We start from the raw sequence: 14060 nt of genomic DNA on the forward strand, positions 1-14060 counted from the left end.
ATCGCAAGGGTTTTAGATTGCTTATTTTGATTGCGTGCAAAATTGGCCAGGAACAGAAAAGAGTGATGCTATTTATTTTACAAGTCGCTGCATGAGCATAGAATTGATTCTTGATTGTCTTCTATATATCTATCTATGACCAACCAAAGATCCTGTCCTTCTGTTTTTAGCTCTCTGTCTGGCCGGATTGTTGGAGGTGTCTGGTGGTTCTTCACCCTCATCATCATCTCATCCTATACTGCCAACTTGGCTGCCTTCCTGACAGTGGAGAGGATGGTGTCACCTATAGAGAGTGCTGAGGATTTGGCCAAGCAGACGGAGATCGCCTATGGAACACTGGATGCCGGCTCCACCAAAGAATTCTTCAGGGTGAGAAACCAAATTTCAAGCATTCATTCGCATGATTGATCGATCAAACCTTTGTTTCAAATACATTGCATTTCCTCCAAATGCTTCACAATAAAATCCCCCCGGTGATCAGCCAGTTGAATGCTTTTATTTTGAAGGAGCAGAAGAAGGAAATGTTGGGTTTGCATTATCAGTAACTCAATACAGCTCTTCTACGGTGAACAGGAGAGTGATGGGATAAAAATGCTGAATTTGGAACATGCCACATTTCCTGTTCCTGAATTCAGGGTGGGAATGGCAGAACTAACTAACTAACTACAAAATGTAAACACATTAAATTGCTATTGATAAAAAAAATGTCAACCATAAATGGTTTCTAAAATTAATTTCATGAGAATGTCAGCAACACAGCATTAAGATAGATGATAAAGTATTCACTGACGCTCTCTCTTTCTCTGTCTTCCCATCCCTCTCGTGAACAATTCTGGCTGTCAGAGGTCAAAGATCGCCGTGTTTGAGAAGATGTGGTCCTACATGAAGGCGGCCGACCCGTCCGTGTTTGTCAAGACCACAGACGAGGGTGTAATGAGAGTCAGGAAGTCCAAGGGCAAGTATGCCTACCTGTTGGAGTCCACAATGAACGAGTACATAGAGCAGAGGAAACCGTGCGACACTATGAAGGTGGGAGGAAACCTGGACTCTAAAGGTTATGGCATCGCCACACCCAAGGGCTCCGCTCTCAGGTAAACCCCTGCCACTGCAGCGTGGCTGGATAAAAGCCTCCAAGTGCTTTTATTGGAGCTCGTGCATGAGCGTCATCTGTCACATGTTGATTTATCAATCGAGCTCATTCATCTGTGCATCTTTTTATCATAGCACGACATGTCAGTTTTAGTATTCTGTTCTACTTTGAATGCATATTAACCAGACATAGAGACAAAAAGGCATGACATTCATTTTACACTTCATTAAACTTCATTGAACTTTTTCCTTCTTTCGCACACTGTCACAAAGACATTTACAACTTCTTCATGCCCATTATCACCACTGGTCACTTTTTTTTGCTCCTGCACATGTATGTGTGCAGCTAGCCTGTTCACAGCTGACTTGCGAGCACTAGCAGAAGTGTAAAGTTGGACTATGAGATTTATCGTCCTCTTTAAGCAACATGTGTTTTCCTGCTGCCCTCTAATTATATTCTAAACCTTCTTCTTGAACATTTGTGGTAGATGGTTTCACGTCTGCTTTGAAACTGAAGCCCCCTCCCTTAAACACACACAGAAACACTCATACCAAATGTAAATGCACCTCCTACAAACCAGTAGGGCCCTTGAAAGCAGGATTACAGCTTAAAGGACCACATCCCATATGGCTATTTTTCCACTTACGCCGAGGCTCACATCTTGAATGTGAAGTCAGCAGAGTTGAATTTATATTTGCCACAGTCAATGTGATAATTAATGTAATGAACGATAATTCATACCGAAAGTAGTTTTCTGCCATCAATGTCCAAGAGCAGCAGCTGTCTTTTCATATTACATTAACACCCTTAACCAACTTCCCATTCAATATTTCTTGCAACTACAGAGAGAGAGTATAGGAGCTGGTGGCATCTGAAGCTTTTCATCTATCTCTAATAGGACTCATTTATTTTAATGAAAGGAGCCATATGGGGACATTTTATTCAAACTCACTGAGGATTCATTCGGGGTTCCACCTTGGTTGACAGCCAAAGGTCAAGACACGCTGACTAGAAATGTTGCCTATGTCTTACTCTGAGGCTCTGTTGAAATTTCTCATAAATTACATTTTATACAGCAAGTAAGTGCTGTATCAGTGACAAGATAACTGGCAAAGTAATCTGCTCCTAAGTAATATATTCAGATTGGTCAAAACCTACAACTTAGCAATGGAATGCATTGTTGAACTGCTGAGGATGGCCCCATTATATCTCTCTCTCTCTCTCTCTCTCTTTGTGTTATGCTTTTTTTACTCTCTGGCCATTCACAGATGTCTGATACTGTTTCATCAACAGATAACAAACTTTCATGACTGGAAGTGTTGTATTAAAGAAAGGACATTTAGAATAATACAAATATGTTTATGGTTGAAGTAGAAAATGAAGAAAAATATTTGTGCTGCTCACCTGGGATCAGACATCAGTGAATGTCCACGGTATTCAAAGAGTTGGTTTCAATCGTACCTGCAATGCATTGTTAATGTATACATTTGCACAGAGTACTGAATATTAGGGATTCACTGACTCGATTATTTTTGATTTTTGATACCTAAACTCGGGGGTATCGGCTGATACCAAATACAGATCTGATATCAGTGCTCGCTTTTTTTTTAAATTTCTTAGTCTTGTTACCATATTCTTAACCGAGGACAAACACGCCATCGAGCTAATCTTTTCTAATACATGTAACATGCCCAGTTCTTACTATAAGATTACTTTGATGTGTGCAGATAAACCCCTTACAAATCACACAAATGTTACTCTGTTAAAATGCCAAAAAGTGCAGAAAATGTTCTTTAAGAAAACTATATCACGTTCATTTTTGGTTACAATAGCTAACTGGAATTACACTGTCAACACAGTAAAAGCACATTAAAATGCATCTATTGTGCTTTACAAGTGGAGAGAAACAGCAGCACCTTACAGGCTGTTCTCATGAACCGTCCGTACGTATAGCTACAAAAAGTAATTCACTGAAATTTGTATGTATACCACATCTTTATTTGTGTATGCAGCACAATGACTGCTGATGTATAAAAGCGTGAAGCGCATAGTAGGGAGGATATCTGTGTCATAAAACACAGGGCTTTCATAAAACAGTGCACTGTAGCCAGCTCACAGTAACTTTTTCTCGGCTAAATTGAACTGTAAAGACTGCTAAACTTAACTGTGATGTGACTGGCTGGTGCTCACTGTAATTTTGTAGGATATCATAAGAATTGCATACGTTTTCTTACGATATCATATGAACCCGTTCATGAGAATGTGTTGCACCTTGACACAACAAAATGTATTTAATGTGACACTTCTGTGATCTGATCTGCTTATGAAGGTCAGTATCAGGGCTGATACCAATCTGACAGATCTGAGCATCCCTACTGGGTATATGAAAATATAAATAAATTCTAATACACATATTGCACTGCAGGCCTAATTGAAAATAGCACTTTGAAAATGAAGATACTAAAATGACATAACTCTTCATTTTACAGGATATACTGACGGTCTGTCTTCAAACTACACGCTGCGAAAAATTATTCTCCCTGCTTCATTTCTTACATGTATGATGTCCAGCCACCTCCATGCCTGCCTGACTGTTTACCCCATCCCACCTAACATACAGTACAGTAGCCTCCCTGACATCTGCTCGCCTCAAACCAGCTGACCAAAACTAACCAATGACCTGCAGGTCTCCATGTCCATACACTTTTGACTTCTTTCTTTTTGTCTGCGCCTACTGGGCTGAGAAAGAATTCAGAGGTTTTACCAGCTCTGAGGATACCTGTGTTCACTACAGCTATGTTGTGCACTCAGGGTTGGGGATAAAGACTCTTCTGCATCTGCTAGTGAGAAAGGAGGAATGTCACCAAAATAAGTTGTAGCTGACACTGATTTGAGGGAAAAGACAATCTGGCAAACAAAAGCTGTAATCTTCACTATGCAAATTCTGATTGCAGATTGTGCCTTTCTGTGATTTGTGGATGTAGAGAGTCTTTGTCCGTGACCAGTCAGCTATAGGAAATACACACAGTCACCAGAGAGAGAGAGCAAGTCTGGGGGAGATGCTTTGGATGACCTGGTTCATATAGATTCATGGTCAGGACTCTGTCTATAGTTGGTCACACAGTCCTTTCAGCCTGTTTAACAAATAGACTTGTTGTGGACAGTTAAAACATTGAAAGCCTCTGTCTGCATTTGTCTTTGCTGATAGTTATCAGTTAATCAACAACAGGCTGCCATTCACTACGATGCTGTTATTGGTTGAATATTGATAGGTTAGTTACCATAGCAATCTGTATGCTGGTGCCACAGAAAGGAAATTACCATCTGTAGACAGACTTCTGCATTCAAGGCATCTCCATTTATAGGTTTGCTCTGCCTCTTTCTGAGGCCCCTGCTTGGTAAAACCTGACTCTACTACTGTATGGGCGCTCAGCATTTCAGCCCATTGCAGATACACAACTAACATGTGCATCTAAAGCCAGCACTCCTGCTTCATATCAGTAGTTATATGCAGGAGTTTCTAATATAAGTCAATGTTGTCATAATCACCACCACCATGCGACCAATCTCTTTATATCTGTCCCATTGAATCTCTCCTAATGGCTATCATTTTATATTATTTTCAAGAAACCCAGTAAACCTGGCAGTGTTAAAACTGAACGAGCAGGGCCTCTTGGACAAATTGAAAAACAAGTGGTGGTACGACAAGGGAGAGTGCGGCAGCGGGGGCGGGGACTCCAAGGTCAGAGCCAGTTTGATAAACCCTGCGGGTAACCCACCACCACTGGGAGTGGGGGGTTGTGGGGAGTGGGTAACCGGCAGGCCCACGCTGCACTACCACTCTAGCAACACTTAACATCTCTGTGGTGTACCGAAGGGCAAAGGAAAAATGACAGGGGGGGGGATTATTTGGCCAGCGGTGGCTGAATTTAAGAACCACAGAGGGGGGAATTTTGTACTATCTCCCCTGCTTAAACAAAAGGAACATCAATGATTTAAAATTGATCAGTGTAGTAATTAAATGAATTGAAACCAGCTGCATCCCTGGTGCTCAATTATGTTTTAAGAGCCTATGCATTTCATTTTGTTAGGCTTTGGGATTTGTTCAGTTTTAGTTAACTTTGGCCAATTACACCTTTACTTTTAACAAATACAATTGAGACATCCGTGTTGCATAAGTGAGGGTAAGCAGTGTGCCGGTTACCCAAAGTGATATAGTAATACACATCTACTGCCTTAGGGAGCAAGCTAACCAAGCTAGATGGAGTATTAATGCATATCACTTTGACTCATGTTTCTAATGATGTTTATGCTGTGTATATATATATATATATATATATACATATGTGTGTGTATGTGTGTGTGTGTGTGTGTGTGTGTGTGTGTGTGTGTGTGTGTGTGTGTGTGTGTGTGTGTGAGAACAAGCAAGTTCAAGCATTAACGTGTGTATGTATTTGCTGCTCTGTGTTTTTGTATTAATAACATAAAATAGCATGGTATAATATGTTATTTATGTTATTTCCTTATGGTTGGAAGAATCCCAGTAAACCTAGCGGTGTTGAAACTCAATGAGCAAGCCATCTTAGACAAACTGAAAAACAAATGGTGGTACGATAAAGGGGAGTGTGGCAGCAAGGACTCCGGAAGAAAGGTTAGTCTCCAACCCAAAACCTGTCACCTCACAGCACCTCCCAGCACAATCCTGCCCTGATCCTACACCAGCTCCTAAGTACAGCCCTCAGCCTCTATTACACTGCGCAATACTCCCCATGTGGTTCTAGAAGTGCTACTGTAATGGCCTGAAAATAAGACAAACTCCCATATTGCAACATGTTTTAGGATAGAAGACTTTTAAATGATGAGAAACACTGAATGTAACAATGTAGGCAATACACTGTGTTTAATATTAAATTTAAATATAGATGTAAGACGTTTATTTTCTTTACCTAAGTTATATATGAAAAATACAGTGAAATACAGTGTGGACTGAATTGATTAATTCATTGAAAATAATGGAGAATTAAAGCATCAGTCTACAAAAACAAATACTTTCATTAAATCACTTGGCTTCAGCTTTAATCAATACAATTATTTGTTTTAATTACAGTTGTCAAATTGAATCAAAACAACTGCTACTATCATCAGCAATTTCTACTGCTGACAATGACTGGTGAGCATGTTTAATGCCATCATCAGTAAGCACATTTTTTCTGTGAAGGAAATTGTTAAATTATGTTTTAAATGTGCACTGTCTTTCTAGGCTAGCCATGACTGTCCAATCAATTCCTGCTGTAACATTAACATGAGACAGCAGAAAACATAGGTTAAAGAGAGCCTATAACTTTTGCTGAACAGCAGCCATTGTGGCCAGTGCCAATTCGAATACCTTTTTAAATGAAAGAGCATAGTGTCACAGTAGTAGAAATAGAGCAGGGTCATAAAGCAAAAGTGACTCAGTAATAACAGTTACACAGCAATATCTATCTGGGATTAGCTAACATTAGCCATCGAAAGCTAAAAACATTGTCTTATATTTGGGCCAGTACTCTGGTGGTACTCTTGTGTCTATTTTGTTTGAGTTTGTGTTGTCAGAGATTTAATGTTCATTACCAGTGTGTGGTGGATTAGTTAGGATTTGTTACAGTGGTTTGTTATATATATATATATATATATATATATATATATATATATATATATATATATATATATATATATATATATATATATATATATAGTGACTACAGTTACCATCTTAGTGGAATAAATCCTCTTAAAATAGATTTTCAAACCCCAAACACACAGAGACACACACACACACAGATTGAGTTTGATGATAACCTTGAGATTGTACTGTAGATTGAATATGAATCACTCCGAAAGCAATTTGCAACTCTTTCCCAAGGAGAAATAATAAGAAAAAGGAAAGACAGAAGGACGTGAGGGAGACAGATGATGACATTAGGCCATTGGACTTAACTGAACCCTTCAAACGTGTTGAGCCGTAACCATTGCATCCTGGCCCTTATGATAATCCTGCCCCCAACTCTCACTGTACAGAGTGCATGTATGGATGCAAACCCTGTCAATCTCCCACCTCAATCTGCTAGATCGACCCACACCAACCCACACCAAAAGTCTGCCACCATGCTCTCATGCATTCGCAGTTTGTTATTTCCCCCTGACAGAAAAACCTTTGCTCTTTAGCGCAGGTACCTGAATGTGTTTGTCAGCTGGCCTTCTGATCCTGTCACTACAGTAGAAGTGCCAAGAATTGTCTTCTTCCTTTCCCTTGCTTATATTTTAAACCTTTATTGCAGGAAACCTTTATTGCATTGTCAAATCATCTACCAGGGGAACAAATTAGAAAGAAACTGTGAATATTTTAATTTACATATATTATATATATAATATCTTAACTGACAGTCTTAGCAAGGAGTTCCATTTAAAGAGAGATTTAGTTTAGTTTTACAATGCCATTGGTCAGTCAGGAAGATCTTTGCAGTACAGTCACATAAGTCTATATTTAAATGTGGTTCACTGTGAAGTTTTAAATCCCTCCATAGTAAATATTTATGTGTTTGGGAACATAACTTCACTTCAAATTAATAAATAATTTGAAAGTTTGGGAAATGTGCTTATTTGCTTTCTTGCAGAAAGTTAGTTGAGAAGATTGACACCACTCCCATATCTGTATGCTAACTAGTAAGTGCCAGCAGCTACAGTTAGCTTAGCTTAGCATAAAGACTTAAAACGGGAAAACTGCTAGCATGGCTCTTTCCCAAGGCTTACAGCACCTCTAAAGCTCACTAATTAAGATGTTATACCTCATTAATTCATTAAAAAACCAAAGTGTAAACTAACTGTTAGCTGTTTACCTGTTTCCCGTCTTTATGCTAGCCTAGGCTAACTGGCTGCTGGCTTTAGCTTCATATTTAATGCACAGGGATGACAGGGTGCTGTCACTCTTCTCATTTAGCTCTCAGCAAGAAGCAAATAAGATATTCTTTAAATATTTGAGTGGAACTCACAACCTGAATATATGATGCTTTTTTATTTGCAGCCATTTTCTCATCTGCTTGAAAAACACCCAAGCTCTCAAAAACAACTCCAACTCACTACTTTTAAACCATTATTAGCGGCGTGAAGGAAAAAAAACAAAAAAACTTCAGTAGTAGCAAACTGCTCTCTTTCCTTCATAGCACATGGTTTGAAAAATGTATTTACATTAGGCTACATAATGCTACTAAATGACAGGGTGTATGAAGATAATAGTTGGTTTACCATAGCTAATTCTAGACCAATTGTATTCAAATGTAAATTTGCCCTTGGGTTTAAGAACTTATTAAAAATGTATTTAAGTGAATAGACTAAATAAAAGCCTAAATGCAGAGCTAAAGTGGAAACCATTGTAACAGAACTATAGCTTTCCAGGTGGCATTCATCTCCTCAAGTGACACAAAGGTATTCCCCAAACAGATTTACATGAAATATCATCCTCGTTAGAGCCCACTGTTCAATGAGAGCCCTTTAGGTTGACTGATTTAAGTCTTAATGATTTCATTTCATTACAGACTATAAATAGGCATAAATGTAAGTAGGTGACACTGTGATAGAGAATAATGACCTATAATTTGGAGCAATGTCAAACTAAAGACTGTTTGTGCTGTTGCTGCATAAATGCATGTGTTGTTGGGTGTTTACGCAATTAACCTGTGCCTTTCCCCTTACAAAATGTCAATGTGTATGAATATTTTGACTTTAAGTTAATTAGGCATTGTTTAAAATGTTAAGAATGGTATAAATAAGTCACACAAAATCTAGATCAGTATCTATTTTCATTATCTTGGGCCTGTCTCACAAAGCCAGTAGAATACAGTCAGGCTCTTAAATAGGTCTCAATAATATGGCTGACATTTTTATATGCTAAGTAGCCTGGAACAGGGAAATAAATAGATTTGACTTTTTCTCTTATAAAGAAAAGAAATTACAGGATGAATAAATATAAGAAAAAAAACAGAATATTAAAATGTTTCATTAATGTTGCTTATGTCGATGTGGAGACGAGCACTGCAGGAGTCTGTGACTGAAATGTAGCTTGAATAAATCACATTTTCAGCGTGCAGACATTTTCTTTTTTTAAATTAAAAAGGCTGATCACTGCTTGTTATGAGGAAGCAGTCAGAATACTTTTTAGAGTAGTATTTATATTATAGTTCCATCACGAAGTCGCTCATATTCACTGTTCCTGCAGTGAGTGCAAGAGTCTTCATTTAACCAGTCACTGAAAGAATTTCATCAATAGCTTTTTCAACTACCTACTGTACTTACTGTTCTGTTAGAATCCCTGTTTTTATAGCCAGATAGGCTATACATCTTAAATATATTTCTGATATAACAAATGAACAATAAAAGTCATTATAGCAGTTTGTATAGAGTTCTGTAGGGATGTTATAGGCTTTAGCTAATTTTGTAAAACTTTGTGAGACAGGCCTCCAAAATGTTCTTTTTTGGTAATATTTTGTTTTTGTGTGGAGTTATGTGTGTGTCTTTTACTATACTTGTTATTGTAATTGACTGTACTTTGTGTGTGTGTGTGTGTGTGTGTGTGTGTGTGTGTGTGTGTGTGTACTCTTAAGAGTGTATGGGTTTAAGTGTGTGTATGTATATTTGCTGTAATGCATTAGAGTCCTTGTACTTGTGATTCCTGTTTGTGAAACTAATGTTTGTCCACGTGTGTGAATCAGTGACTACGTATATATGCACATTATAATCAGTTTTTTTTTGGCAAATGAAAATGAATATTCCACTAATATTCCTGTTTACATGCAGCTGGCAAAATATGATATTTTCAAAGTTTTCCACTGGTGGCGGACTTGTTTGACCCTACAAACACAGCCTACCTCTTTCATTTCTTCAACACCTTCTTGAAAACATCAGCGTTGTGATGTTTGTGCATATTCAAAAGCCTGTCGACATCCTAATTTTTTATAATGTTTTAAAAAAGGTGTGTTTCTTTTTCCGACCAGAGATGCAGGCCGTTCTTTTGGGCATGCATCATTACTTGGCTGGTTGGTTTGTGTACAACAACCATAGCAACACATAGAGCTGACTGTAAGTCGTAAACAGGCAAGAGGCTGTAAACTGTCACAAACGACGATATTCCAAATGCGCTGTATACATGTCTAAAAAATGCTTCTAAAACCCAAATAATACCGGCATGTCCAATATGTCTTAATCAGAAAATGCTATATTCGGAAAAAAGCCTTAGTCGGAATACCCAAACGGAATATGCTGTTTACATGACTTGTATCAAATTGAGAATATTGTCATATTTGGAATAATAGTGGAATTTTAGTGTGCATGTAAACGTACTCAGTGTGTCTGTCTTCAGTGTTTGGTCCTATGTTGTGTGTAAAGCTGTAGTGTCTGTTGTTTTGTCACTATCGCTGCTCACCACTCGGCTCTGCCCCACTTCCCTCCCTCCGTCCAGGACAAGACGAGCGCTCTGAGCCTCAGCAATGTGGCGGGGGTCTTCTACATCCTGATCGGCGGCCTAGGCCTGGCCATGCTGGTGGCGCTGGTGGAGTTCTGCTACAAGTCCCGGACTGAGTCGCAGCGAATGAAGGTGTCCACCGCGCGAGCCGCTGCCGCCTCAGCCGCTCAGGCCTTTCACTGCTCAGCCTTAGACAGTGGTGCTAGCGCCCCCTACACTGAGCTGCAGAGCTACGGCCTGTACGCCAACAACACTGTTAAGATATAAGGGCAGAGCACAGCCACGGGGTAGGAAACGCTGTGATTCAAACCATGATGATGATGATAATGATGATGATGATGATGATGATGACATCCGCCTCCTCACCCTCCCGCCCATCTAACCGTGATCACAGTAGGGCCTCTCACGGCTTCCACCGCAGTGCAAACGCTGTCCTGTACCTCTCTCTCCCTCTGCCGCTACCTCGCTCAGTCTTTACGTCCCTGATCTCCTGCAGTGTTGTTGAATCACTTGATTTAAAACAATTGCCATTATGCCTGTTTCCTCATGATCTAAAGTTTACATCTTAATCACAGAAGCTAAACAGTAACAAAACAAACATTTTTCCTGTGTTAGTATTGCAGGATTTTAAGCATATATTGTAGCATCTTTAAATTGGACCCTATACAATGTATTATATATATATATATTGACTATGTTGATATACTTTTGCCATTTATATCAGTTACTTTTAATGGTGTATAACATAAAATCTAAACTCTGTAGTTGAATACACATTACACGTTTTCATTTCAGCTTACAAAAATGTTCCTTACTATACTCATTACAATAATCTCGTAGCACACATTCACAAATGAAAAAAACATCACTTTGCAGCACAGGTATAAAGGCAATTTGAATCACAGTGGTACATCTATCTACCTCTGTCGCTCTGAGCAAACCTCTTCCCTGCTCCTTCTTCTCTTTTCGCTGACTGTCTCGCAAACGCAGGGCCCATTGTGGTGAACATCCTTTATATGTATACCATGAGGCAGGCCTGATACATGTGTTCCATCACTGCTTTAACCTAGAACACTCTAACCCAAACTGCTGTATGCTCAGAAATCTGAAAGAAGGACTTGTTGCTACTAATACTTCACTGGGAGATATGAGGTTTCTTATCCAACAGCAGCGATTGTAGCTGCTAGTCGTCTGCTTTGTGGACCTTTGATTCTTTCTTCCAACATCAAAGCCCCTCGCTGATATACTCTTTGTGTAAACAGCAACAACAACAAAAATCAAGGCAGGGCCAAGACAAGGAGTTATCTTCTACATGAATCTCTTATGTTTTAATCAGCCCACCAAGACACACCTGATCAGTATGCTGATGAGATTGGCGAGCAGCCTATTTCTTGCAGCAGTGCCTTTCTGCTGTTTGGCTCAACAGAACCTACAACCCCATCCCAATTAGAGGCTGTTGTAATTCTCCAATCCCCATGCAGCACTCACCGGTTGCTCCAGATCTCACTCGCTTTGCCCAATTTAATCAGCTATAGAATTGGGGATGCAGACAGACACAAAAGAGGCACAAACACACACACACACACACACACACACACACACACACACAGAAACACACACATATCACATATCATTAGGTGGGCTTTCAAACCGGGTTACTTGTATTACGCTAGACTGGAGAATAGAGCTAATAAACCAATAAGTGAAGCCTCGGCTCCCTTCTTACCACCCCCACTTTGCTCTGCTCCTCCTGTTACAAATTAGGACATTGATGCACATCGGCCAGCACCACGGTTTACCACCCGCTAATATCACTCAGGCCCAGATAAAGAGGGTAAAAACTAGCACTGACTCCTAACAGCTCATTCTGCTCCTAAATTTCTTGGCGTGCCAGCACCAAATTCAAAAAGTGATATAAACAGCTGCTTGTGTACACATGTGATAAAGATAGATAAATTGCATAACTTATCTTGATTCTTTTAAAGTCTATAATTCTGTGTGCTGCTAGCTCTAACTGTTGCATAAGCTTTCTCAGTTCTGATTAGGATTATAGTGCATTCATGTGTGTAAGACTCAAATCTGGCGTGTAGACTAACTGTAATGCCTTTGTTTGTTGCATTGTTTGGACAGCAATCCATCAACGACGCCATGCACTGCTCCACCCTGACCAGGATGAGTGGCAACGGGAGCGGCGGAGAAAATGGACGAATCCTCACCCACGACTTCCCCAAGACCGTTCAGACGCTGCCCTGTATGAGCCACACTACCAGCATGGGACTAGGTGCCTCCGGCATGTGATCATCACGTGACTGTGCTGGCGGCGAGGAATAGGCAGGGTGGGGCAGAAGAAGAGTACAAGACTCTAATGGCCTCAATAAGCATGGCTGTCTGGTTTGGCCCATCTGTCCTCCTGGCTGTCAACACGCCCAACTTAAACAAGACTTAACCTACTGCCAAAATGAACCACTCCTTGCAAACTACAAACAGAGACTCACAACATTTTTTTTAAATAAGTGGATGTTTGAAAAAGAGATATGGAAAAAAAGACGGGAAATGTGCTGCAATAAAGAAGCCGTCAACAGGCGTGTTTTTGAATTTTTTACAGTGTTCATTTGTGTGGGGAAAAAAATAACTTTATTCTTCAGTGTGACGCCTGCGCTGTGCCATTTCAATGGAGCTGTTGACTAACGTTAGTCTGCGTGTGCAATATCTTCACCTCCACTGCTGACCGTGTACTACCTAGATGCTTTCTGATGGCTGATGGAACGTGTCTTTGCACAGACGAGGCAGAGGAGAACAAACACTTGTGACTGCTACGATGATTTGATATTGTTTTGGGACATTCCCGCTCTCTTTCACTCTCACGTGTACACGCCATTTTGGAAGGACAAAGTGCTGTGTGTAGCATAGCCACTTTTTATGAAATAGTATATGGTTTACACTGTTGTAATAGCGCAAAGAGCTTTGTCAAAAGTAGTTTGATTTATGAAAGTTAACACTGTTTAAATCAGCAGTTGACCAGGCTACAACAAACGTGTTGCTGCTACACCTCATTTAACACATCATGCCTTGTCTTTGTGCCATAACTACATATGCCATACCATAATTCTCACAAATGCACACAGATACACTTGATGCTACTGGGTAATTTGTTTGACCGACAGATAGAGAGTTTTAGTATTGAGTGATCACAAAAACAGATTTAGAAACGCTCACTTTGACCTGAGAAAGGTTATAGAATACATTGACGTATTACTCCTGTGGCTATGTACAGTACTGAGTGACCTTACACTGTATTCTACTGTTGTGACATTCATAGCATATCCATTGTTTTACTAGTAGACTATTTGCAACACACGTTGGATGACAAATATTGACAAATTCAGATATAATCTGGAGAAAATATTCCTCAAACTATTGTCGAAGCTGTTGCTGGATGCTTCACTCATGTACTTTCAGCTGTATTCAGTTTTAATG

The 14060-nt window shown here is 39.7% G+C and overlaps 1 protein-coding gene across 1 annotated transcript in view; it reads left to right on the forward strand.

Annotated features, from left to right (window-relative positions):
- Positions 1–13212, forward strand: part of gria1a (glutamate receptor, ionotropic, AMPA 1a) — a 79589-nt gene extending 66377 nt beyond the window's left edge. The window contains 8 exon segments of the mRNA XM_031302518.2: positions 171–369; positions 844–1091; positions 4718–4832; positions 10581–10715; positions 12714–12767; positions 12769–12805; positions 12808–12875; positions 12877–13212. Coding sequence (XP_031158378.1) covers positions 171–369; positions 844–1091; positions 4718–4832; positions 10581–10715; positions 12714–12767; positions 12769–12805; positions 12808–12875; positions 12877–13029 — 1009 coding nt within the window. The 3' untranslated portion in view covers positions 13030–13212.
- Positions 13213–14060: the final 848 nt, after the last annotated feature.

The sequence above is a fragment of the Sander lucioperca genome, chromosome 1 (assembly GCF_008315115.2).
Source record: "Sander lucioperca isolate FBNREF2018 chromosome 1, SLUC_FBN_1.2, whole genome shotgun sequence".
Taxonomy (NCBI): domain Eukaryota; kingdom Metazoa; phylum Chordata; class Actinopteri; order Perciformes; family Percidae; genus Sander; species Sander lucioperca.